Below are 27499 nucleotides of genomic sequence, written 5' to 3'. Positions count from 1 at the left end.
ACTTAAGGTTTTTCAGTATATCTCCCTCACTATAAATTTTAATGGGTCTTAAAGTTATTTCCCATAACGTCCAGGGTTTGAACTCACCCCACAAACGCAAAAAAGCGTTTCATCACTATAAAAGACTCGGAGCAGATCTCATCCTGCTGCAAGAAACACATTTTGCAACCTCTTGCCACCCAAGCTATTTTGATAAATCTTACAATCAATTTCATTACACGACCTTCACTAATAAGACTCGTGGAGTAGCGGTATTTATCCGTAATTCCACTATTTTTGACATTCCAAATATCTACAAAGACGTGGACGGTCGTTTTATTATACTTAAAGGAACTATTAATAATTGTGCGCTTGCTATCGCATCAGTATATGCTCCTAACGAGTCCCAGTCAACTTTTTTTAGTAACTTTTTTGAAATCCTGGACCGTTATAACTCCCCACATATAATTTTAGGTGGTGACTTCAACCTTGCTGCCCATCCTGCCATTGATAGAAGCAAGGTCACCCCTTCATCTGAGGCCTCGTACACACGGACGGACTGTCCGCTGAAAAAGGTCCGCCGGACCGTTTTCAGTGGACATGTCCGCTCGGAGATTTCTGTCTGATGGTTGTACATACCATCAGACAGAAATCCGCGCGTACACGATACGCGGTGATGTGGCCGCGCCGTCGCCGCAACGATTATGCGGCGACGTGCGCGGCCCTGGAAGGTCAATGCTTCCACGCATGCGTCGAATCACTTCGACGCATGCGAGGGATGGCGGCCGAGCGGACATGTACGGTGAGTCTGTACAGACGACCGAACATGTCCGACGGACAGGCTTCCAGCGGACATGTTTCTTAGCATGCTAAGAAATTTTTGGCCGCTGGAAAACGGTCGGCTGGACAAATGTCCGCTGGAAACCTGTCCGGTCGGCCGTACACACGACCGAACATGTCTGCTGAAACTAGTCCACGGACCAGTTTCAGCAGACATGTTCGGTTGTGTGTACGGGGCCTAAGGCCTTTTCCAAACCCATTAACAGATCCATAAATAAGTTGCAACTTATAGACTCCTGGAGAGCTCATAATGCAGGTCTGAAAGCATATACCCATTACTCCCACCCTCACGACTGCTATGCTAGACTAGACTACATTTTCTGTACCCCGATTTTATTGGCTAATAAAATGTTAATAAATGTTCGGCTTTACCGATTAATCTCCCCCAGGACATGCTAAATTTATTACAAAACAATTTCTCATTTACGTGGTGCACACATTCCTTTAAATATTTAGGTATCATGTCACGTCCCTCCACAGATCTTTTTTACAAAACCAACTACCTCCCTCTTTTCACACATATTGAATCCCTATTTAAACCTTGGTCATCCTATCGCATATCATTTCTAGGTAGAATATGTGCTATTAAAATGAACATCATCCCTAAAATTCGATATTACTTTCGCACCCTCCCTATTAACATTTCAAAATCCAAGTTCGATTCCCTTCAAAGGACTCTTAATAAATTTCTATGGTTGGAAAAAAAACCTAGATGTAGTTATGCACTCCTCCATAGATCACAATCCAGGGGTGGTCTGGGACTCCCAAACCTTTGTCATTACTTTCTCGCTGCTAGACTCACACAGTTATCCCAGTGGTTCTCATACGGTCATGATGTTCCATGGAAAAGATTTGAGTCCACCTCTATCCGCCCTTATCACCTCCAGGGTATACTGTGGTCGGACTCAATCTTATACCGTAATCTCCTCAAACGCAACATAATGGTGGCCCACTTCATTCAACTGTGGCGTAAAATCAATATCACCTATGGCCTGTCATCGGACACTGCCCCTCTAGCATCCTTTTTGGGAGGTCCCAGATTTAACCTAGCCTATAACAATAGGTCTATGTTCTCTCCCTGGATTGACAATAACTTCATCACATTGAAATCTTTTCTGCCCAAGTGGCTATTCATTTCATTCTCATTACAGGAAAAGTATAATCTGCCGGCATCAGAACATGGACACTACTTGCTAATTAAAGTGGAGGTTCACCCTAAAACAATTATATACCATTCCATCCAGCATACTGCTGACATGTACAGCATGCTGTTTTTTTTGTTTTACGCTGTACATACCGTTTTATACTTCTTTTTATTTTTTGACTCACGCAGGGAATAGGCGTTCCTATGAAGAGGCGTAGATGATTGACGTGCGGATTAGGGGCGTCACGCGTTCCTAAAATAGCCGGACTGGGACTCGGCTCTATACGGCGCCTGTGCACAGACTAGGAGCCGTGTAGAGCTGACTGGGATCATCAAAGATTTGGATATATTTTTTATAACCTTACCCCGACTTGTACTTTTCAACAACATTGTCCCTTACTTGTTTGGAAAGTTCCTTGGTCTTCATGGCAGTGTTTGGTTAGTGGTGCCTCTTGCTTAGGTGTTGCAGCCTCTGGGGCCTTTCATGTAACAAAATAGGTAAAAAGCCAAGGGGGGTGAATACTTTTGCAAGGCACTGTATATTGCATAGGGAAACACAGGGACCTATAATGTCAACAAAGCTGATAATCCTATCCAACCAAAATTAGAAGAAAAAATAAAAGTTTGGCTGAGGTTCACCTTTGTGTGGTCCCTAAATTATCTAAATGTGTGGTTTTTTTTTTGTTTTTATACAGACTGCGCCTCCACCCCCCCATCCTTATTATGACAACAGGGGGTTCCAGGGAGATCACAGCAATTTATATGTGAACCAAGCACCATACAATGGGAACCGAGTACCGTACAATGGGAACCAAGCACCGTACAATGGGAACCAAGCACCGTACAATGGGAACCAAGCACCGTACAATGGGAACCAAGCACCGTACAATGGGAACCGAGTACCGTACTATGGGAACCAAGCACCATACAACGTGTATACTTCGGCTCCTTCACCCAATCACCGTGTCTCTCCAGTGCCACATCACCTGCCCAATGTATCCCCTCACCAATCTGTGCCAGCAAACCAACAAGTGAAACCCTCGGGGTTGTTCTCTGCCGGTAAGTGCGCCCTGTACAACTACAAGAACCGACCTACAAGTACAAAAAGCTTCCAGAGTTTTCTACTTTTTGTTTAGCAAGTACCTTTTTTATAAACCCAGTTATAACCTTGTAAAAGTAGCAATGACATCATCGCTGTACTGTTCATAGACTGTGTGCAGAGAGCCGAAGCTGTAGGAGGGACTCTGGCTCCACCCACTACAGAAAACTACAGGAGGGGCAGAGACAAGAACAGTCACCCTCAGAGGAGGAACACAACCGCCTCCCTCATTCCTAGGTCCAAAGGGGTCCACTTGATAAAAAAATTATGAAGGGGTCAGTTTGGGGTCAGTCTGTGTTGAGGTTTTTTTGTTTGTTGTGTGTTTTATTTTTTATTTTATTTTTTTATCTAAGCTCCATTTGACTCACTGAAACCTCATAATGAACAGTCACTGCACACTGTCACCACTGTGATGGCTGTTTCTAGTAGACATGTGCAATTAGTTTAGTCTGAAATTCGTTTTTTAACGAATTTCTAAAAAATTAATGAATTCGGAAATATCCAAATTAATTAAAACGTTTTAACAAAATTTTCAGAATATTTGTAAATTCTAAAATTTGAATATTTAGAAATTGTAAATTCCAAAAACCCCAAAATTCGAAAATCTGAAATGACTAACAATAACGTAACTATTACTAACTATTATATTATAGGTATTAGAATTTCCTTTCAAATTTGGCTGTTAGAGAACGTAACGAATACGAATTTATCCAAAGTTAGGAATTATCCAAAGTAACGAATGCCGCATCTTAACGGAACGTAACAAATTAATAATAATAAATAATAATAAAAACGTATTATTATTTATTATTCCTTCCGTTCCATTCGTTTAGATGCGGCATTCGTTATTTCAGATAATTCGTAACTTCTGATAAATTCGTATTCGTTACGTTCTCTAACAGCCAATTTTGAAAGGAAATTCCAATACCTATAATTTAATAGTTATTAGTTGTCCTTTCAAATTTTCAGCTTTTCTTTCTTATTTTTGAATTTATGAATTGCGATCATAACGAAATAACGAAAAAAGAAAAACAAACAAATGAAACAAACAAATTTTTCGGCAGTGTAGATGTCTAGTTCTGTCAACAATAGGTTGCCTTTAGCACAGCTGAAAAATACCCAGGCAAATAATGTAAAAAGGCGTCTAGAGCTCCCCTGCTGGCTTGATATAGACTGCATCATCATAATAATAATATTATACAGGATTTGTATAGCACCAACAGTTGCAAAGCTTTACAATATAAAGAGAGATAGTACAGTTGCTATCCAATTCAAGAAGGTCAGGAGGGCCCTGCTTGTGAAAGGTTATATTATTGATAAGTAATTTTTAATAATAATCTGTAAAAAATATATATTGTTTAATTGCTAATCCTGGCCATAATAAAACTATATTACCTTTTTTAGACTGACCATACACTATATAATCGGATTGCACAATCTACTTGAGTCTACCATAAACTATGTAGTATAAGGGCTCACCTGGTTTAATACTAACTAAAAGGGTTGTTTAGGTTTGTCCCTATATTATATTATTTAGGTAAAGCTACAGGAGATTGTACAGAGTTTTGTATAGTTTATGGTCAGCAGGGCCGCCATCACATTTGCACATTTTCTGCACCCCCGTTCTCTGCTCGCGGCTGGAGACAGAACAGGTAAGAAGACACTTTCTCATTTTCGGCAGCCCCCCCGGTTCTCTGCTTGTGGCTGCTGGAGGTGAGATGTCACTTTGTCATTTTCGGCAGTATTTTTATTGTGACTGCGACATTATGGCGAACACATCGGACACTTTTGGCGCTATTTTGTGACCATTCACATTTATTCAGTGATCAGTGCTATAAAAATACACTGATTACTGTGTAAATGTGACTGGCAGTGAAGGAGTTAACCAGTAGGGGGTGCTGAAGGGGTTAAGTGTGTCCTAGGGATGTGACACTGATAATTTCTTCAGATTACAGGGAGCGGTGATCAGTGTCCTGTCACTAGGCAGAACGAGGGAAATGCTTTTTTACATCAGCATTTCCCCGTTCTTCCTCTCCGTGAGACAATCGCGGGACTCCCGACGTACATCGAGTCCGTGGGACCCGTGGTCACACTCACGGAGCTCGCGATGGCGCGCGCACCCACAATGCCGCTTCTTAAAGGGGGTGTATATATACGTCCATATGCCCAAGCATGCCATTCTGCCGACGTATATAGTCGTGCATCGGTCGCCAAGTGGTTAAGAAACACGCATTGCTGTGGATAAATGGGAGGTATGGAAAGCCGACTTTCATATTGTGCACCAAGGGCTCATAATCATCTTTTCTTCTATGGAAACCCTTGTTGGTATTATAAACTAGGTTGAAGCGTCGCTAAAACAGAATTTGGGCTTTTGACTTGGCTGTTTTCTTTGTTTTTTATGTTGCCAAAACATAAATTTATGTTTTTATTGTTTTTGTTTGATTTTTTAATCTGTGCCAACATTACTTACTGCTGGAACGGGCAATGAACCAACCAGGAAGTTCTGATAATGCCAATGCAAAGTTCCCAGCCAGCTGATGGCCAGCGTTCTCGCGAATACTGGATGTGCACGTACAATACAGGGCATCCGGAAATTATTCACAGCGCTTTACTTTTTCCACACTTTATGTTGCAGCCTTTTTCCAAAATGGATTAAATTCATTATTTTCCTCAAAATTCTACAAACAATACCCCATAATGATAAAGTGAAAAAAGTTTTGGAATCCCTGCAAACTTATAAAGAAAAAAAAAAATTCTGGGGTAGATTCAGAAAGCAATTACGCCTGCGTATCCATAGATACGCAGCGTAATTGCTAAGTAGCGCCGGCGTATCTACTTTCTGTATTCAGAAAGCTCGATACGCCGACTGTAGCCTAAGATACGACTGGCATAAGTCTCTTATGCCGTCGTATCTTAGGGTGCATTCTGCCGCTGGCCGCTAGGTGGCGCACCGGTAGTAGTCAGCGTAGAGTATGCAAATTGCATACTCACGCCGATTCACAAACGTACACGTGGCCGGCGCTCGTTTTTTACGTCGTTTGGGTACGTCGTTTTCGCCGTAAGGCTGCTCCTGCTATTAGGAGACGCAGCCAATGGTAAGTATGGACGTCGTTCCCGCGTCGCGATTTTCAAATTTTGCGTCGTTTGCGTAACTCGTTCGTGAATGGCGCTGGACGCCATTTACGTTCACGTCGAAGCCAATGACGTCCTTGCGACGTCATTTACCGCAATGCACGTCGGGGAATTTTCCCGACGGAGCATGCGCAGTACGTTCGGCCTAATTTAAATGATCGACGCCCCCTACGGGATCATTTAACCACTTGCCGTCGCTGCACCGCCAAAATACGTCCACAAGGTGGCTCTCCTAGGCGAGACCACGTAAATGGACGTCCTGCCTATTAGCCGCCACTAGGGGCGCACGCGCGCCGCCGGAGGCGCGCGCGCGCGCCCCCCGCTCGCCCCCGACTCCCGTGCGTGTGCCCGGCGGGCGCGATCGCCGCCGGGCACACGCGATCGCTCGGTACAGAGCGGGGAACGGGAGCTGTGTGTGTAAACACACAGCTCTCGTTCCTGTCAGCAGGGGAAATGCTGATTTTCTGTTCATACAATGTATGAACAGAAAATCAGTGTTTCCCCTAGTGAGGCCACCCCCCCCCCCACAGTAAGAACACACCCAGGCATACTTAACCCCTTCCCCGCCCCCTAGTGTTAACCCCTTCACTGCCAGTGGCATTTTTATAGTAATCTAATGCATTTTTATAGCACTGATCGCTATAAAAATGCCAATGGTCCCAAAAATGTGTCAAAAATGTCCGAAGTGTCCGCCATAATGTCGCAATACCGAAAAAAAAATCGCTGATCGCCGCCATTACTAGTAAAAAAAATATTAATAAAAATGCCATAAAAATACCCCCTATTTTGTAAACGCTATAACTTTTGCGCAAACCAATCAATAAACGCTTATTGCGATTTTTTTTTACGAAAAATATGTAGAAGAATACGTATCGGCCTAAACTGAGGAAAAAAAATGTTTTTCTATATATTTTTGGGGGATATTTATTACAGCAAAAAGTAAAAAATATTCATTTTTTTCAAAATTGTCGTTCTATTTTTGTTTATAGCGCAAAAAATAAAAAACGCAGAGGTGATCAAATACCACCAAAAGAAAGCTCTATTTGTGGGAAAAAAAGGACGCCAATTTTGTTTGGGAGCCACGTCGCACGACCGCGCAATTGTCTGTTAAAGCGACGCAGTCCCGAATCGCAAAAAGTACTCTGGTCTTTGGGCAGCAATATGGTCCGGGGGGTAAGTGGTTAAATTACGCGCGCTTACGCCGGCCCCTTTTACGATACGCCGCCGCAAATTACGGAGCAAATGCTTCGTGAATGAAGCGTAGCTCCAGTAATTTACGGAGGCGTATCGTAAAAACGATACGCTGCACCGCCGTATCAGTGCGCGCCCCTACCTGAATCTGGGCCTCTAAGTACAGAAGTATTCACAGCCTTTGCTATGACACTCAAAATTGAGCTCAGGTGCCTCCTGTTTCCACTGATGATCCTTGAGAGGTTTCCACAACTTGATTGGAGTCCACCTGTGGTAAATTGTTGATTGGACATGATTTGGAAAGGCACACACCTGTCTAAATAAGGTCCCACAGTTAAGACAAGGAATTGTCTGTTGACCTCCGAGAAGGGATTGTATGGAGGCACAGATCTGGGGAAGGGTACAGAAAAATTTCTGCAGCATTGAAGGTCCCAATGAGCGCAGTGGCCTCCATCATTCATAAATGGAAGAAGTTTGGAACCCCTAGGACTCTTCCTAGAGCGGACCACTCGGCCAAACTGAGTGATCGGGAGAGAAGGGCCTTAGAGAGGTGACCAAGAACCCGATGGTCGCTCCGACAGAGCTCCAGTGTTTCTCAGTGGAGAGAGGAGAACCTTCCAGAAGAACAACCATCTCTGCAGCTCTCCACCAATCAGGCCTGTATGGTAGAGAGGCCAAACGGAAGCCACTCTTCGGTAAAAGTCACATGACAGCCCACCTGGAGTTTGCCAAAAGGCACCTGAAAGACTCTCAGACCATAAGAAACAAAATTCTCTGGTCTGATGAAACAAAGATTGAACTCTTTGGCCTGAATGACAAGCGCCATGTCTGGAGGAAACCAGGCACTGCTCATCACCAGGCCAATATCATCCCTACAGTGAAGCATGGTGGTGGTAAAATCATGCTGTGGGGATGTTTTTCAGAGGCAGGAACTGGGAGACTAGTCAGGATCGAGGGGAAGATGAATGCAGAGACATCCTTGATAAAAAACCTGCTCCAGAGCCCTCTGGACCTCAGACTGGGGCGGAGGTTCATCTTCCAACAGGACAAGGACCCGAAGCACACAGCCAAGATAACAAAGGAGTGGCTACGGGACAATTGTCCATGGACACAAACGGGTATTTCCTCAGAATAACAAAAGGTAGTAATCTGCAACAAAGTTTGTTAAAACCCTTCAATGTACAGAGATCACCCAGCTTGTTTTGCACACAGTGGCCCCGATCCACTTCTTCTGGGGTCCCTCGGCTGTCTCGGCTCCTTCCCGCAAGAATTAACCCCCTTCATGGGGGCTCTCTCCCAAGGGGGTTAGTTCTTGCGGGCGCGTTCCCGTCATACAGCCGGCGGCATTCTATGCATTAAGGTGAAAAAACTTCAGAGTATACCGCCCCCCCCCCCCCCCCCCCCGTTTATACTTACCTGGCCGCTGATTGGCTAGAGCGGATGGATTGAAAGCAGCGCAGCCATCGGCTGGCGCTGCTGTCAATCACATCCAGTGACGCGGCGCGCCGAGGGGCGGGGCCGAGTGATACAGTGAGCGGCTATGGCCGCTTGCTGTATCACGGGAGCGCGCTCGCAAGGACTACACACAATGCAAGCTCATTGTGTGTAGTTCTTGCGGGGGGGACCAGAGACAGCCGCCGAGGGAACCCAGAAGAAGTGGATAGGGGCCACTCTGTGCAAAAGGAGCTGCACAGTGGAGGTAAGTATAACATGTTTGTTATTTTTAAAAAATATATATATTTTTTTGTTTACAACCCCTTTAAGAAAACTGAATAGACCAGGGATATGCAATTAGCGGACCTCCAGATGTTGCCAAACTACAAGTCCCATGAGGCATAGCGAGACTCTGACAGCATCAAGCATGACACCCAGAGGCAGAGGCATGATGGGACTTGTAGTTTGGCAACAGCTGGAGGTCCGCTAATTGCATATCCCTGGAATAGACGCTAAAAGTACAGAAAAATAGATTTGGAGTTCACATATATATTGTAATCATTTTAGGGTCCTTTCACAATGTGTGTGTTGAGCGCCTGTAAATGCAAGTGCGTTTTTATGCTGCATTGTGTTGTGGCTTAAACTTCCCTGCATTGCACGATATTACTTTTTTTTTTTTTTTTTCAATCTTGATAATATTTCCTAATTTGTTTTTCATCGATCTTCCTTCTTCTAGGTAGGAAACGGTGTGTTTGTATCTGCGCCACCATCTGTATTATTTTGGTATTAGCGCTCATCGTCGCAGTGCTCTGCTGGTATTTTGGTAAGGGGATTTTCTTTTTATTTATTTAAATTTTCAAGTTTGAAAAAATAAAATGTTTACATAGTTCAAATGTCTTGATTCCAATTTTATTTTTATTTTTTTCACAATCAGGATTTATTGAAAGTTTATAAAAGTATAAGCATGACATCATAGCAATTATCAGATAGAGTACATGGAGAATGATGTCAGTTTACATAAATGGTGATGATCATATTACATTGTACAATAATTAAGTGATTGTTGGCTCAAATGTCTTTTTAGCGTAGACGAGTTCTGTGACGGAAGTTAACCACTTCAGCCCCAGAAGATTTGGCTGCCCAATGACCAGGACATTTTTTGCCATTCGGCACTGCGTCGCTTTAACTGACAATTGCGCGGTCGTGCGACGTGGCTCCCAAACAAAATTGACATCCTTTCCCCCCCCCCCACAAATAGAGCTTTCTTTTGGTGATATTTGATCACCTCTGCGGTGACAGACAATTTTTGAAAAAAACACAGTGGGCTAGATTCATAAAGCCCGGCGTAACTTTGTGCGGGCGTAGCGTATCTCAGATACGCTACGCCGCCATAACTTAGTGAGGCAGGTTTTGTATTCAGAAAGAACCTGCGCCCTAAGTTACGGTGGCATAGCATAAATGTGCCGGCATAAGCGCGCTTAATTAAAATTGTGAAGAGGTGGGCGTGTTTTATGTAAATAAAACATGACCCCATGTAAATGACGTTTCTCACGAACGGCGCATGCGCCGTCCGTGAACGTATCCCAGTGCGCATGCTCCTTATCACGTCGCAAATAGTCAATGCTTTTGACGTGAACGTAATTTACGCAAAGCCCTATTCGCGAACGACTTACGCAAACAACGAAAAATTTTACGCTGTCCCGACGTCCATACTTAACATTGGCTACGCCTCATATAGGAGGGGTAACTTTACGCTGGAAAAAGCCTTACGCAAACGACGTAAAAAAAATCCGCCAGGCGCACGTACGTTTCTGAATCGGTGTATCTAGCTCATTTGCATATTCTACGCGGAAATCAACAGAAGCGCCACCTAGCGGCCAGCGTAAATATGCACCCTAAGATACGACGGCGTAGGAGACTTACACCGGTCGTATCTTGGCAACATTTAAGCATATCTCAATTTGAGCATACGCTTAAAGATACAATGGCGAGGATTCGGACTTACGACGGCGTATCTAGTGATACGCCCGTCATAAGTCTTTATGAATCCAGCCCAATATCTTTTACCGTACCTTTTGCTATAATAAATATCCCACTTTTTTTTATCAAACTATTTTTTCCTCAATTTAGGCCAATATATATTCTTCTACATATTTTTGGTAAAAAAAAAAACGCTATATATATATATATATTTTTTTTTTACTAGTAATGGCGGTGATCTACAATTTTTATTGGGACTGCGACATTATGGCGAACACATCAGACACTTTTTTGACACTATTTTGGGACCATTGTCATTTATACAGCGATCAGTGCTATAAAAATGCACTGATTACTGTGTAAATGACACTGGCAGGGAAGGGGTTAAACACTAGGGGACGATCAAAGGGTTAAGTGTGTCCTAGGGAGTGATTCGAACTGTGTGGGGGATGGGCTACCACTGACATTACAGCGATCACTGCTCCCGATGACAGGGAGCAGTGGATCCCTGACATGTCACTAGGCAGAAATGTTTACGCATCTCCACGTTCTACCACTCCATCGAGTTTGCTGGACCTGCGGGCATGCGTGCTAGGCGGCAAATTCAAAAGGGACGTACAGGTATGCCCATTTGCCTGCCCGTGCCATTTTGCCGACGTATATCGGCGTGCGGAGGTCGGGAATCGGTTTTAAAGCACACTCTGGAGATTGCTAAGGGTTAAAGTAGACCTATCCTCAGTTTACATTCATGCATGTTATTTAATAGGGGTAGATTTACCAAAAGTGGAGATGGCAAAATAAGGTGAAGTTGTGCATAGAAACCAATCGGCTTCCTTCTTCCCCCTTTTTTATTTTGTTTATTTTTAAAGCTTAATTGAACAAGCCGAAGTTAGAAGCTGATTGGCTACCATACACGGCTGCACCAGATTTTGTACTTTTAGCAAATCAACCCCAATGACTAAATGCTTCTTGTTCATTCTGTGTTTATTGTCCAATTGGAAAACTTTAGAAAAACGCTATAGAAGACCCAAATATTTCTGTATTCCCAATCCTGATGTTCTACTTGCCTATAGTTGCTAAGGGCCAGATCCACAGACGAAGTACGCCGGCGTATCTACTGATACGCCGGCGTACTTTCAAATTTCCTGCGTCGTATCGTTGTTTTGAATCCTCAAAACAAGATACGACGGCTTCTGGGTTAGATCCGACAGGTGTACGTCTTCGTACGCCTTCGGATCTAAGATGCAATACTTTGGCGTCCGCTGGGTGGCGTTTTCCGCGTCGGGTATGCAAATTAGCGATTTACGACGATCCACGAACGTACGCGCGGCCGTCGCATTTTCTAACGTCGTCTGTAGTCGGCTTTTTCCGGCGTATAGTTAAAGCTGGTATTTTGCGGCGTATAGATAGAATTGCCATGTTAAGTATGGCCGTCGTTCCCGCGTCGAAATTTGAATTTTTTTATTTTTTTGCGTAAGTCGTCTGTGAATAGGGATGGACGTAACTCACGTCTAAGTTAAAAAAATGACGTCCTAGCGACGTAATTTAGCGCAATGCACGGCGGGAAATTTCAGGACGCATGCGCAGTTCATTCGGCGCGGGGACGCGCTTCATTTAAATGAAACCCGCCCAATTTCAAATCCGCCGACAGAAATGCACTACGCCGCCGTAACTTAAGGCGCGAACTCGCTGAGGATTCGAATATACGCCAGGTAAGGTACGGCAGCGTAGTGTATCTCTGATACGCTGCGCCAATCTAATTGTATGTGGATCTGGCCCTAAGTATCAATAACTGTGAACAAGGAAGGACTGAGCACAGTGATTTGGTTGATATTGCTGGCCAAGTATTAACGCAGTATTAACTCTTGGCAATCTGAGTAGTGTTTCTATTTCTTCAGTACAACCCTTGCCAGGCTACAGCTTTTGACTTGGCACATGTTTTAAGACCAAGCATCACGGTAGTGCTCAGAAAAATTAAGTATGGATACAGAGTGTAGCCTTTTAGACCCCGGCTGGCTAGTTCCTTTTAGGCCCCCCGGCTGGTTGGTTCCCTTAAGGCACCCCCGGCTGGTTGTTTCCTTTTAGGCCCCCCGGCTGGTTGGTTCCTTTTAGGTCCCCCAGCCGATCAGCTGGCTGGAATAGCAACTCGCACATGCTTTTGGATGACTAGAGAACCTAGGGCCAGATTCACGTAGAAGTGCGGCGGCGTAACGTATCGTAGATACGTTACACCGCCGCAAGTTTTCATCGCAAGTGCCTGATTCACAGAGCACTTGCAATGAAAACCTAAGCTGGCAGCCTCGGGTGTAAGGCGGGGTAATTTAAATGGGCGTGTGCCATTTAAATTAGGCGCGCTCCCGTTTCGAAATTCCCGCCGTGCTTTGCGCACCGTGACGTCATTTTTTCAAACGGCGACGTGCGTAGCGTACTTCCGTATTCCCGGACGTGTTACGCAAACGACGTTAAATTTTAAATTTCGACGCAGGAACAACGGCCATCCTTTAAACAGCAATACGTTTGCTGACTAAAGTTAGGGCAGGTCGAACGACGACTAACTTTGCGACGGGAAACTAGACTAGCAGCGACGTAGCGAACGTGAAAATCCGTCAGGAATCGCCGTAACTCCTAATTTGCATACCCGACGCTGGTTTACGACGCAAACTCCCCCCAGTGGCGGCCGAGATACTGCATCCTAAGATCCGACAGTGTAAAACAATTACACCTGTCGGATCTAAGGGCTATCTATGCGTAACTGGTTCTATGAATCAGCCGCATAGATAGAAACAGAGATACGCCGTCGTATCTCTTTGGTGAATCTGGCCCCTAGTCTTGTTTTCCTAGTATGATGATGAACACAACAATAATCTAACTTAATTTTTTTTCTCTTCTAAGTAACTACCAGCTGTGAAAAGAAATGCGGAACATCTAAGCAATGTGTAAAAGCTTCCCAGTGGTGTGATGGCAAATCGGAGTGTCCCAATGGAGAAGATGAGAGCTACTGTGGTAGGTGTTGGATTGACCTTTATTTATCATTATTACTGCTTATATCAACAAAAACCTGACCTTCTCACTCCCTTAGGTGTTACACGCACACAAACACTGAGGCCCCTTTCACACTGGGGCGGGAGCGGCGGTGGCGGTAAAGCGCCGCTATTTTTAGCAACGCTTTAGTGCTAATTTCGCGGCGCTATTCAGCTGGCTAGTGGGGCCGGTTTTACCCCCCGCTAGCGGCCGAGAAAGTGTTAAAACCACCCGCAATGGGCCTCTGCAGAGACGCATTGCCGGCGGTATAGCCGCGCTGTCCCATTGATTTCAATGGGTAGGAGCAGTGAAGGAGCGGTATGCACACCGCTCCAAAGATGCGGCTAGTCCTGCTGGCGGACCACTCCAGTGTGAAGGCCCTCGGGGCTTTCACACTGGAGACACAGCAGCAACTGTTTAGGGTCGGTTTGCAGGCGCTATTTTTAGCGCAATAGCGCCTGCAAACTGCTCCAGTGTGAAAGGGGTCTAATATCGTTCTAGGGAGAATCCAGTTAAACTATATGCATGCCTTTGGATTCAGGAAGTGTTGGCTTCACCTAGTACACCTTAAGGAAACTCAAACACAGATGGAGCCTAGGTTCATATTGGTACGAATTTGCATGCAATTTGACATGTCAAATCGGCGGCTATTGCCGGCACTGGAGCCGTCCGATTCCCAAAAATTCGTTCCTGTACTACTTTTGGCGATTTTTGGATTTGTATAGACATCTGTGTGGGGGGGGTAAGGATGAGCTTCCAGCGTGTTCGCACAGTCCATGTGCAGAGCCCGCCAGGAAGTCGGCACTAGTGTTGAGCGGAATACGCCATATTCGATTTCGCGATATATCACAAATATATAGCCGAATATTCGTGAAATATTCGCTAAAATCGAATATTCGTGATATTTTATAAAAAAAAAAATTTTTGCGAAATTTCGCTAATGCGAAATTGATTGCGAAATTTTGACAACTGTGGTAGGAGAACTCTGATTGGCTCTGATGCAAAAGAAGGGCGGAGAAAGTATTTGCGAATATTCGGAAATCGAATATTGGTGATATTTTATCGAAATTTTGCTAATGCGAATGCGAAATTGATTGCGAGATTTTGACAACTCTGATTGGCTCTGATGCAAAAGAAGGGCGGAGAAAGTATTCGCGAATATTCGGAAATCGAATATTCGCGATTGCGAATATTCGGCAACATAAAAGGATCGCCTCAGCTTAGCTACTCGGCCCAGGGTCTCTAATCATACCAGCAATGCTTTTAGACGTCGATAGGATGTGATCTGTTTTAAAAATAAATTTGAAAAAAATTGAATATTCGGAATAGCGAATATTGGCCGCGAAATTCGAGTTATTCGCGAATATTCGAATATGCCATATTCGTAACGAATATTCGCAATGCGAATATTCGTGAGCAACACTAGTCGGCACCACGCTGCGCTAATCACAGGCAGGGAGACATTGTCCCGATGCTCGGCTCGAAATTCGGACGAAAATGCATGCGGGCGAAAACAAATGCACATGTCTGGTGTTCAATAACCCGACCACTGCTGTCAGATTGGTTTATCCTAAAGGGGTATTTTGGACTGGATGTAGTAGCAGATTTGGCTTACAGCAAGGAAACGCAAGGGGTGTTGCCGCAAGTGTGTTAGGCAGGGCTTTTTTTTTCTCAAACAATAGGTGCTGGAACTCGACCACGAACCCCCCAAAACCTTTGCCCCCACACACACCTCACAAACATTAGGAGCGCCTTAAAGGGGCATTAAATACCAGGATTGCATTACATACAGAGTGCAGAGTTCAGGAGGGATGTACATAGAGTGCAGAGCTGTCGCTTGTAAACACAGAAACCAGACTTCTGTGTTTACAAGGGATTGTGGTGAACAGACACCAAAGGGTCTGAGCCAGAGGTGGTGGAAGTTCCACCTAAAAAAAAAAGCCCTGGTGTTAGGTGAAGGGCTATGTTCCCAGATCCAGGTGTAGGTTGGTGGGTGGGTTGTTAAAGTAAGGTATTAGTAATTTCCCTTTTAGAAATAACAAACTACACTGAATTGGAAACTGAGGTTTATGTGCAGCATCTGTTTATTTTGAACTCACACTTTAAGGGCTAGTTTACACTTGCTTCAAAACAAGGTGTTGGACACGCTTTGTTAACCTGCTTAGCGGTATCCCCGAGCGTGACTCGGGCTGTTTTTTTTCATGCTACTATCGATATCCCCGAGTCACGCTCGGGGTAGATGTGCAGAGCGTGCAGCGGCGCGGCTGACCTTTCGCAGCATCCACAGACAAAGTTACTTACCTTGTCCCTGGATCCTGCGATGCATCCCCGCTGTGTGAGCGAGCGGGACCTGGCTCGATTCACAGTGTCCCCGTGTGCCGCCGATCTCCGTTCCCTTGAACGTTACGACGCACGGGGGCGGAGAACGGCGCCAAATTCAAAAAAGTAAACAAACACATTACATACAGTATACTGTAATCTTATAGATTTACAGTACTGTATGTAAAAAATACACACCCCCTTTGTCCCTAGTGGTCTGCCCTGTGTAGATTGTCCATAGCAACCAAAAGTGTCCCTTTATGTCAAAAATGGTTTTAGATCAGCTAGAAAACAGCGATAATAAATTATAATCACTTGCAGAATTGTGCGATAGCGATTTGTGGGGAAATTCGTCATAAAAAAATAAAAGTAATGACAGCGACAATTCTGCAACTGAGCAAATTTCAGTGATTTTGAGTTGATTACATTATTTAATATTTATTTTTATAATTATATTATTATTTGTTATAATTATTTATTATATTATAATTTATAATTTTGTTTTTAAAAAAAAATTCATACCCGGACTCTTGTTTGGTCAGATTTAAATGAGTTATTCCTAACAATTACAGGCCTACTGTATAAAACGCCAAATTTCCTTGCAAAATAATTGTACCGCTTTTGGTACGTAATTCCAGACAGAATCATACCGCCAGGGAGGTTAAAGCTCTCTGAACGCCAGTCCAGTCACTAAATAATAAAATGCTGCTTTTGCTTGGGGCTTTGGATGGGGCATGTGGTTTTGGATGGGGCTTTGGATGGGGCTTTGGATGGGGCTTTGGATGGGGCTTTGGATGGGGCGTGGGGTTTTGGATGGGGCTTTGGTGGGGCTTCGATAAAGCTTTGTGGCGCTTAACCATTTTATTTAGCGACGGGAGCTTTGACTAGCGTTCAAAGCCTGTCCGAAGCCTTATTGAAACCTTGTTGAAGCCGAAGCAAGTGTAAATGAGCCCTTATAGTTGACTGTAGACCGTAAAGAGAGCCTGTTACTACAGCCATCAGTGGGTATCGTGTCACACCTGTCATCAGGGAGGGGGGTCGCCCACCAAAAGTTCCTGCCACATAAAGTTGAGCCACTTATTACAATAATATGTACTGCATACCAACATTACGTACTGTATGACAGCAATTTTATTTCAATTTTTTTCTAGTACGATTATATGGAGATAAGTTTATATTACAAGCTTATTCCCCAACAAAGTCAGCCTGGATGAGTGTGTGCTTTGATGACTGGAACAATAATTATGGAATTCAAACGTGCCAAGCCATAGGCTACAAGAGGTAGGTATTGCATTCCCTCTATTTCTTTGTTGAAAGCCCCATGAATGCTTACCTTGCCTTTTTTAATAGTGTGTGTGTTTGTGTGTGTGTGTGTGTGTGTGTGTGTGTGTGTGTGTTTGTGTGTGTGTGTGTGTAATATATATATATATAATATGAAAAAAGTTCAAGAGTTGCTGCACTTAAAATTGTTTCTTTGTTTTTCAAATATAGGGGCAGATCCACAAAGATATTACGCCGGCATATCTCTTGATACGTCGCGTAATTTCAAATTTTGCATGTCGTATCTTTGTTTTGTATCCTCAAAACAAGATACGACGGCATCTTGGCTAGATCCGACAGGCGTACGTCTTAGTACGCCGTCGGATCTAAGCTGCAATTTTTCGGCGGCCGCTAGGTGGCGTTTCCGTCGGATTCCACGTCGAGTATGCAAATTGGCTAGTTACGTCAAACTACGAACGTACGTCCGGCCGGCGCATTTTTTTTTTACGTCGTTTGCGTTCGGCTTTTTCCGGCGTATAGTTAAAGCTGCTGTTATGAGGCGTACTCAATGTTAAGTATGGCGTTCCCGCTGACAATTTTGAATTTTTTACGTTGTTTGCGTAAGTCGTTTGCGAATAGGGATTTGCGTAGAATGACGTCACCGTCGTGAGCATTGGCTTGTTCCGGGTTAATTTTGAGCATGCGCACTGGGATACCCCCACGGACGGTGCATGCACAGTTAAAAAAAAACGTTGTTTACATCGGGTCACAACGTATTTACATAAAACACGCCCCCATCACATCCATTTGAATTCCGCGCCATTACCCCGCCAAAGATACACTACGCCGCCGTAACTTACGGCGCAAATTCTTTGAGGATTCGAAAAAAAAGAATAAAGTTACGGCGGCGTAGTTTATCTTAGATACGTTGCGCCCGGCTCAAAGATACGTGGATCTGCCCCATAATATTTACTCTATCTTTTTTATTTTTTCTTGTTTTTAGGGAGGTTCTGTTTCTTTTTACAGATTTTTCCTTCATGAGAAGAATTTTCATTCTATCTGAACAGCGATTAAAACATTTCTCCCTTCTTCTTTTTATTTTCCTCCCCCAGGTCCAGTTATAATAACACTTATCTGGAAAATGTCACATCAGACTTGAAAGGTTTTGTCAGTATAAACACCAGTGCGTCTTTTGACAGGCTGCATACTAGTGTCAGAAGCAGGTATGCTACCAGATTATTCATTTATGAAAAATTGCAATTATTTCCATACACATGCTCCCCTGTTCTGCTGATTAGAAGCCACCTTTTTCCAGTCTGATCAGAGGAATTTTTCTGTCATGAGCAATTAGGGTTGACATGATGAACCAACCATACACACCAATACGTGTTCAAGATTGAGACATTGAACATGCATGTAACATCATTAACATTGTTCAAAATCATTCTTTGCATAGACCAGCCTTTTTTAACTAGGGTTCTGTTGAAGGTAGCTAGGGATGCCTTGAGAACTTAACAATGTCTGCCCCTCAGATCCTACTGATGCCAAAGGTCTTTTTAGCTATCCAAAAGTGAAATATTCTTCCCAATGATAGCCAATGTAAGGAACATTCTTTAATGACCACCAATGTAAGGAGCATTCTTCAATGACCATCAATGTAAGGATTGTTCAATGACCACCAATGAAAGGGGCATTCTTTCCACTGGCCACCAATGAAAGGGGCATTCTTTCCACTGGCTGCCAATAAAAGGGGCATTCTTTCCACTGGCCGCCAATGTAAGGGGTATTCTTTCCACTGGCCGCCAATGTAAGGGGCATTCTTTCCACTGGCCGCCAATGAAAGGGGCATTCTTTCCACTGGCCGCCAATGTAAGGGGCATTCTTTCCACTGGCCGCCAATGTAAGGGGCATTCTTTCCACTGGCCGCCAATGAAAGGGGCATTCTTTCCACTGGCCGCAATGAAAGGGGCATTCTTTCCACTGGCCGCCAATGAAAGGGGCATTCTTTCCACTGGCCGCCAATGAAAGGGGCATACTTTCCACTGGCCGCCAATGTAAGGGGCATACTTTCCACTGGCCGCCAATGTAAGGGGCATACTTTCCACTGGCCGCCAATGTAAGGGGCATTCTTTCCACTGGCCGCCAATGTAAGGGGCATTCTTTCCACTGGCCGCCAATGTAAGGGGCATTCTTTCCACTGGCCGCCAATGTAAGGGGCATTCTTTCCACTGGCCGCTAATGTAAGGGGTATTCTTTCCACTGGCCGCCAATGTAAGGGGCATTCTTTCCACTGGCCGCCAATGTAAGGGGCATTCTTTCCACTGGCCGCCAATGTAAGGGGCATTCTTTCCACTGGCCGCCAATGTAAGGGGCATTCTTTCCACTGGCCGCCAATGTAAGGGGCATTCTTTCCACTGGCCGCCAATGTAAGGGGCATTCTTTCCACTGGCCGCCAATGTAAGGGGCATTCTTTCCACTGGCCGCCAATGTAAGGGGCATTCTTTCCACTGGCCACCAATGTAAGGGGCATTCTTTCCACTGGCCGCCAATGTAAGGGGCATTCTTTCCACTGGCCACCAATGTAAGGGGCATTCTTTCCACTGGCCACCAATGTAAGGGGCATTCTTTCCACTGGCCACCAATGTAAGGGGCATTCTTCCCCCTGACTACCAATGTATAGTGAGCGGTAGATATAGTAGATATTATCAGGGGTTCCCTGAGACCTGGAATGTTATTTTAGGAGTTCCTCCATCTTAAAAATTTTGAAAGGCAGATGTGGACTGTGCAGTTGAATGAGGGTTTCTGGCACTTGGGGGCCCATTTGTACTAGTTGATGGATAAGGCAAGTGCTCAGAGCCCCTCTCCCAATATCATGTTGTGATGGACACTGCTTACTTCTAGGATTCTTCTCTCAATTTCTTCTGCAACCATTAAGCCTAACTGTAAATCACAAACCATGCAAGCACTCGGGGTTTCACACAGGCTACTCTTATCTGCATCTATCTATACACAAGGAATACATATTTATATCTGAACAGTGGTTGAATGGAGGGCCAAGAACTGTTCTTGCACAGGGACCCTTGGGCAATTTTTTCCTCCACTGCACATATAGCTATCTATATTTTTTAATCTACTGTACTTTTTTTTTTTTTTAGAATAATAACTGTTGGCCCAAAATCACAGTTTTATTACATGTCACTTCTTTGATTTTTCAGGGATTATTGTCCATCTGGAAAAGTGATCTCTCTAAGGTGCATAGGTAAGTCTTCATTTCTTGTAAGGTGATACGTCTTCCGTAAACCAGAGGAAAGAAGTGGATTTTAGCCACCACTGAGATTGCAATTGAAATGAGTAAAGCCAACCATAGACAGTGCAAATTTATTTTCTGAAAATCGCTTCATTCCTCCATTAATAAAGTCATTGTTGATGGGGAAACCCCTCCCGGAGCTATTGTGTTCTCCCGGTGGGGTGACTGGAGGAGCCGCCCCGGCCAGGAGAACACAGTGATTATTGCTAGCGGCTCCAAAAAATCAGACTGGTTGTACCGAAGTTGAGCATTCAAATTGGATACAATCAGCCTGCCAATACATGATTCGAATCTCATACAGCCCCTGTTGAACCGGCCAAAATTATAGGCCCAGATTCACGTAGGAGATACGATGGCCCTGTTCTGTCACCAGAAAGATCCATACCAAGATACACTAATTTCCGATTGCCTGATGGGAAAATAAGGTCTACACAGTGTCTTTATAACTTTATGTACTAGAGTTTTAATATAAAGACGGCAATTTCAAGTAATGACAGAACCTACTTAATAAACTGGGGGACTGTGTCCATTCTGCATAGTGGGAAGTATCTCCACATGAAAGCATGTCTTCCCATCAGGGACCAGTCTCCACATTCCCCTGAGGGAGAACGTCCATTTAAGGCTTTCTGGGCCTACATGGCATTCCTCTGGTAGATTCACAAGAAAAGGAGTTCCCAATGCCCTCCACGACACTGGAAGGTTTCGGTTAAAGGATCCCGGCTACCCAAATATATGGTATACCACCCTAGCAAGGAAATGGCAGGGCCAACTGCCACTGCCCAGTAACCACAGGGAGGAGCCATCTCTTGAAAGGGACCTTGCATTGAGGGACTTTCAACACCAAGATTTGGAAATAGACCAATCCAACCACTGGGCCAAATAATGGCTTACTTGAGGGTGTGCAAAGCCCAATTTTTGGAGCATAGGATACTTCAATGTCCATTTGGGAAGATCCTACACAGATGGTCCTTGGCCTAGACCTTTCACCCCAGGGACAGGGTTGGTGTTTGGTTGTATAAATACAGGGCTTTTTTTCAGCGGGAACGCGGGGGAACGCAGTTCCGGCACCTTTAGCACTGAATATATGTAATGGCAATGGGTACCGGGGTATTCTGGCAGGAATCTATGTTTGGGGGGTCTATTGTTGCTGGTTGGACAATTGATGAGGGGAGGGGTCTATTGTTGCTGGCTGCTGGGAAATCTGTTGTTGTTGCTGGGGGTCTATTGTTGCTGGGGTGATATTTTGTAACAGGTGGTCTATTGTTGCTGTGGTGGGTCTAGTGTTGCGGTGGGTATCTATTATTGCTGGGGGTAAATTATTGTTGCTGGGGGTAAATTATTGTTGCTGGGGTGGGTCCAGTGTTGCTGGGGTGGGTCCAGTGTTGCTGGGGGTGTCTATTATTCCTTGGAGGATTTATTGTTGCTGGGGAATCTATTGCTGCTTGGGTGGGTATAATGTTGACGGGGTGGGTCTAATGTTGCTGGGGGATCTATTATTGCTGAGGTGGGGGTCTATTTTCACTGGCTGCAGAGGATTTATTTGATTACTTTTCTTGTTATCGTCAACGCATACCATACAAAAGCACCACAAAATAAAATTTGGTTCTGTATTCTCTAAACAGAGATCGGTACTGGGAGGTGGGTAGGGGGTGAAACCAAGGGGCGGTGCTCGGGGGTTGGTAGGGGGCAGAGGTAAGTAGTGATTTAGATGGGGAGAGTTCCTGTACCTATTCTCTGAGAAAAAAAGCCCTGTATAAATGTGTGTGTGTGTATATATATATATATATATATATATATATATATATATATATATATATATATATATATATATATATATATATATATATATACATATGATTTAAACATCAACTAGCTTGTTCAAGGTCCAACATACATACGATTTTCTTTCCTGCAACGGCGGGAAATAACACGGCTCGAGTCCCCAATAAACACAGTCGGCGTCAATCAATCAACTTGGGTACAATCAGCCTGCCCATACATGGTTCGAATCTCAGCCGGTCCCTGCTGAACAGCATGCCATGTAATCAGAACCACATTTAAGGCCTGCATACCCTGTTCACCTTTTTGGCCCACTGTGTTTTGCCCTGGTTTGGTATAATAGGTGGTATAATTCAAATCTTGGATACTTTTTCCTGCAGATTGTGGAAAATCTAGTAAGAACTTGGTGAACAGAATAGTAGGCGGTACAATGGCTCAGAATGGGGACTGGCCCTGGCAAGTGAGCCTACAGATCGGCAGATCACATGTTTGTGGAGGGTCCATCATTACACCGGACTGGATTCTCACTGCTGCACACTGCGTAGAAGGGTAAGCCCCTATCGTATGAGTTATAAGGTCATAATTGATATTTTTGCATATGTGTGTGTGTGTGTTACATAGTTACATAGTTAGTCAGGTTGAAAAAAGACACAAGTAAATCCAGTTCAACCACAAAAAATAAAAAAACAAAATAAAAAACACAGTAAAATCCTATACACCCAGCTCCATACCCACAGTTGATCCAGAGGAAGGCAAAAAACCCCAGCAGAGCATGAGATCCAATTTGCTACAGCAGGGGAAAAAATTCCTTCCTGATCCCCCGAGAGGCAATCGGATTTACCCTGGATCAACTTTACCTACAAATCTTAGTACTCAGTTATTTTATGTACATTTAGGAAATAATCCAGGCATTTCTTAAAGCAATCTACTGAGCTGGCCAGAACCACCTCTGGAGGGAGTCTGTTCCACATTTTCACAGCTCTTACTGTGAAAAAACCTTTCCGTATTTGGAGGTGAAATCTCTTTTCCTCTAGACGTATATATAAAACACCCCTGTGTTGAGGGCTTGAAAACAAAATTGGTTGACTGTGATGGCAATGATTTTAATATGAACATTCGAACAAAACTCAGCTTGTGTATCCACCTCTGGAGTGTCTCACCAAAGCCAAAAGCGATCATTGCGGGGGATGCCTGAGATTTGACTTGCAATGAGCTAATCCCACCTGGAGGGTAAAGTCTCATACACACGATCGAATTTCCATCTGACAAATACGTGGGGCCAGATCCATGTAGCGGATCGTAATTTTTGGCAGGCGTAGCGTATCGTAGTAACGCTACGCCGCCGCAACTTTCAGAGGCAAGTGCTGTATTCACAAAGCACTTGCCTGTAAAGTTACGGCGGCGTAGCGTAAATCTGCCGGAGTAAGGGCGCGCAATTCAAATGGATGAGGTGGGGGCGTGTTTTATGTTAATACGTCTTGACCCAACGTAAATGATGTTTTTTTTAACGGCGCATGCGCCGTCCGTGGGGGTATCCCAGTGTGCATGCTCCAAATTAACCCGCAACACGCCAATGCTTTCGACGTGAACGTAATTCTACGCAAAGCCCTATTCGCGAACGACTTACGCAAACGATGTAAAATTTTTCAAAATTCGGCGCGGGAACGACGTCCATACTTAACATTGCGTACGCCTCATATAGCAGGGGTAACTTTACGCCAAAAAAAGCCTTACGAAAACAACATAAAAAAATGCGCCGGCCGACCGTACGTTTGTGGATTCGCGTATCTAGCTAATTTGCATACTCGACGCGGAAATCAACGGAAGCGCCACCTAGCGGCCAGCGTAATTTTTTTTCGCAATGCAAACAAGTGACTTCAAAGCAAATGCACGCAGACCAGTACCTAAAAATGCTTAGGAAAAATGGACTGTAGACACTCGTCAAAAGCGTTTAAAGGGGTTGTAAAGGTTTGTTTTTTATTTTTTTAAAAGGGTCCTTTAAGCTAGTGCATTGTTGGTTCACTTACCTTTTCTTTCCATTTCCCTTCTAAATGTTTTTTTTCTTTGAATTTCTCACTTCCTGTTCCTCCTCAGTAAGCCTGCCCCCATCATCCGAGCCGTTCTGGCTGGGGGTTAGTTCACGTGCTCGCCCCCTCCCTTGGGACTAAATCCCTGCGGGGAGACGCTAGCTTACTGAGGAGGAACGGGAAGTGAGAAATTCAGACAAGGGAAAAAAAACATTTAGAAGGGAAATGGAAGGAAAAGGTAAGTGAAACAATAATGCACAAGCTTAACCACTTAAGCCCCGGACCTTTAGGCAGCTAAAGGCCCAGGCCAGGTTTTGCGATTCGGCACTGCGTCGCTTTAACAGACAATTGCGCGGTCGTGCGACGTGGCTCCCAAACAAAATTGGCGTCCTTTTTTCCCCACAAATAGAGATTTCTTTTGGTGGTATTTGATCACCTCTGGGGTTTTTATTTTTTGCGCTATAAACAAAAATAGAGCGACAGTTTTGAAAAAAATTCAATATTTTTTACTTTTTTCTATAATAAATATCCCCCAAAAATATATAAAAAAACATTTTTTTTCCCTCAGTTTAGGCCGATACGTATTCTCCTACCTATTTTTGGTAAAAAAAAATCGCAATAAGCGTTTATCGGTTGGTTTGCGCAAAATTAATAGCGTTTACAAAATAGGGGATAGTTTTATTGCCTTTCTATTAATTTTTTTTTTTTTTACTACTAATTGCGGCGATCAGCGTTTTTTTTCGTGACTGCGACATTATGGCGGACACTTCAGGCAATTTTGACACATTTTTGGGACCATTGTAATTTTCACAGTAAAAAATGCATTTAAATTGCATTGTTTATTGTGAAAATTACAGTTGCAGTTTGGGAGTTAACCACAGGGGGCGCTGAAGGGGTTATGTTTCACCTAGTGTGTGTTTACAACTGTAGGGGGGTGTGGCTGTAGGAGTGATGTCATCGATCGTGTCTCCCTATAAAGGGGATGACATGATCGATGCAGCCGCCACAGTGAAGCACGGGGAAGCCGTGTTTACATGCGGGTCTTGCGGGCCCGGAGCTTCGGATCGGGTCGTGGGCGCGCGCTCCCGCGACCCACGGCTGGGTAGATGTGAAGAACGTACCGGTACGTCGATCTGCCCAGCCATGCCATTCTGCCGACGTATATCGTCGTGCGGCGGTCGTTAAGTGGTTAAAGGAACTTAGTTAGAAAAAAAAAAACGAACCTTTACAACCCCTTTAAACACACAGTTTCCGGTGGGAATAGTCACTTGGAGTCAGAAATTGCAGGATTCCTAGAAATATGTATCTGAATTACTTGTCTGTTATGAAAAGCAAATGCATTTTAACAATTTACACGTTATTTCTTTTTAGAGCTTATGCTAACCCCAACCAGTGGAACGTCTATGCTGGGTCAACCATCAGATCAGTTGGTTCTATCTCCTTGGTGCAAAAAGTAATTTCTCATCCCAACTACGACAAAGAAACCAAGGACAATGATATAGCACTGATGAAGCTAAAAACCAGCCTAGCCTTTTCTTGTATGTACATTCTTAACAAACTTTGTATGATTGTGTTGTTGAACTCACAGTATGAACTTTACCATTTAGTGCCCACCTGTGATACCGAGCTTCCATGATTGAAAGAACTGAAATCCAATGAATGAATGAGGTTGGCAAGGGACAGTCGAAGGACAGGTCTAGATAAATGTTGGGTGTCCTCCAACCAGGAAATGAGGCCGGCTCTGTCTGACTTACAGCGATTCTAATGCACATTGTAAGCAGCTCAGAGCTTTCAGTTGAATCAATTTCAATATAGGAGTCCGTCCAAATTTGCAAGGCTAAAGGTAACACCGGAATCCAGCTTTAAAGACGCGAGTCCTAGATCTTGATCAAGCAAAGCAACCGGTTTACCTTTAGTTTCTCCCTCCTAAACAGTTTATTCTCGCCTTAAAGTTATAACTTGAGTTATCTGAAACTCAACAGTTCAAAAACAGAACTCCTTATGTTTCACGCCAGCCGAAAGAGTCAACTGGCAACAACCTGGACCCCCCCGCCCATTCTGGGCCAAATCATCACCCCTAGCTCCAAAGTCAAAAGTCTTGGGGTCATTTTCGACACCTTCATGACAATGGATGCACAAATAGGGTCAGTAGTCAGCGGAGCGCACCATCTGTTGCGCCTACTACGCAGACTTATTCCATTTATCCCCAAAGAAGACGTAGCAGTCGTGGTGGGAACAATTGTGAACTCCAGATTGGACTATGCTAACGCCCTTTACCTCGGACTCCCAAAGTACCAAATTTCCCGTCTGCAAGTCGTTCAGAATACGGCCGCCAGACTGGTGACTGGAAAAAAAAAATGGGAATCAATCTCACCTTCGTTGAGAACCCTTCACTGGCTGCCAGTAAAAGACAGAATTGTATTTAAAGCACTCTGCCTGACACATAAGTGCATCCATGGGAAGGCTCCGCAATATCTTTGCGACAAGATAGAACCTCACAACTCGAATCGCGTTCTGCGATCCACCGACCAAAATCTGGTCAAGGTACCAAAAACCAAATACAAGTCCAAAGGAGAAAGAAGGTTTGCTTTTCAAGGTCCGAGACTATGGAACGCTTTACCAACCAGCGTTCGGTTGGAGGAAAACCACCTGACTTTCAGAAGACAGATCAAGACTCTGCTCTTTTGATGGCATGAGACACGAACAACTAGCGCCCAGAAGCGATTCAGTTCGCATGCGCCGCGCTTTATAAATTTTTCATTCATTCATTAAAGTGATTATAAAGGCTTGTTTTTTTTTTAAAATAACAAACATGTTATACTTCCTCTGTATAGCTGAATTTGCACAGAGCAGCCCGGATCCTCCTCTTCTCAGGTCCCTCTTCTGCTCTCCTGGCCCCTCCCTCTGGTGATTGCCCCCTCAGCCAGCAGTTTCTACAGGGGGCACCCAAGCCAAGTCAGAGCTCCGTGTATCCATTCAGACACAGA

At 44.2% G+C, this 27499-nt stretch overlaps 1 protein-coding gene across 2 annotated transcripts in view; it reads left to right on the top strand.

The window, feature by feature from the left end:
- TMPRSS2 (transmembrane serine protease 2) overlaps nucleotides 1-27499 on the top strand; it is an 89000-nt gene that overhangs the window by 49273 nt on the left and 12228 nt on the right. For both annotated transcript variants that reach the window (XM_040339016.1, XM_040339017.1), the window contains exons 3-10: nucleotides 2659-3022; nucleotides 9556-9642; nucleotides 13692-13802; nucleotides 17291-17420; nucleotides 18512-18622; nucleotides 20615-20658; nucleotides 22866-23034; nucleotides 25884-26050. In XM_040339016.1, the coding sequence (XP_040194950.1) occupies nucleotides 2659-3022; nucleotides 9556-9642; nucleotides 13692-13802; nucleotides 17291-17420; nucleotides 18512-18622; nucleotides 20615-20658; nucleotides 22866-23034; nucleotides 25884-26050 (1183 nt within the window). The remainder of the gene's footprint in view (nucleotides 1-2658; nucleotides 3023-9555; nucleotides 9643-13691; nucleotides 13803-17290; nucleotides 17421-18511; nucleotides 18623-20614; nucleotides 20659-22865; nucleotides 23035-25883; nucleotides 26051-27499) is intronic.

The sequence above is a fragment of the Rana temporaria genome, chromosome 2 (assembly GCF_905171775.1).
Source record: "Rana temporaria chromosome 2, aRanTem1.1, whole genome shotgun sequence".
Taxonomy (NCBI): domain Eukaryota; kingdom Metazoa; phylum Chordata; class Amphibia; order Anura; family Ranidae; genus Rana; species Rana temporaria.
Note: the sequence above shows the minus strand (reverse complement) of the source record. Positions and strands in the feature narration are given on the sequence as shown.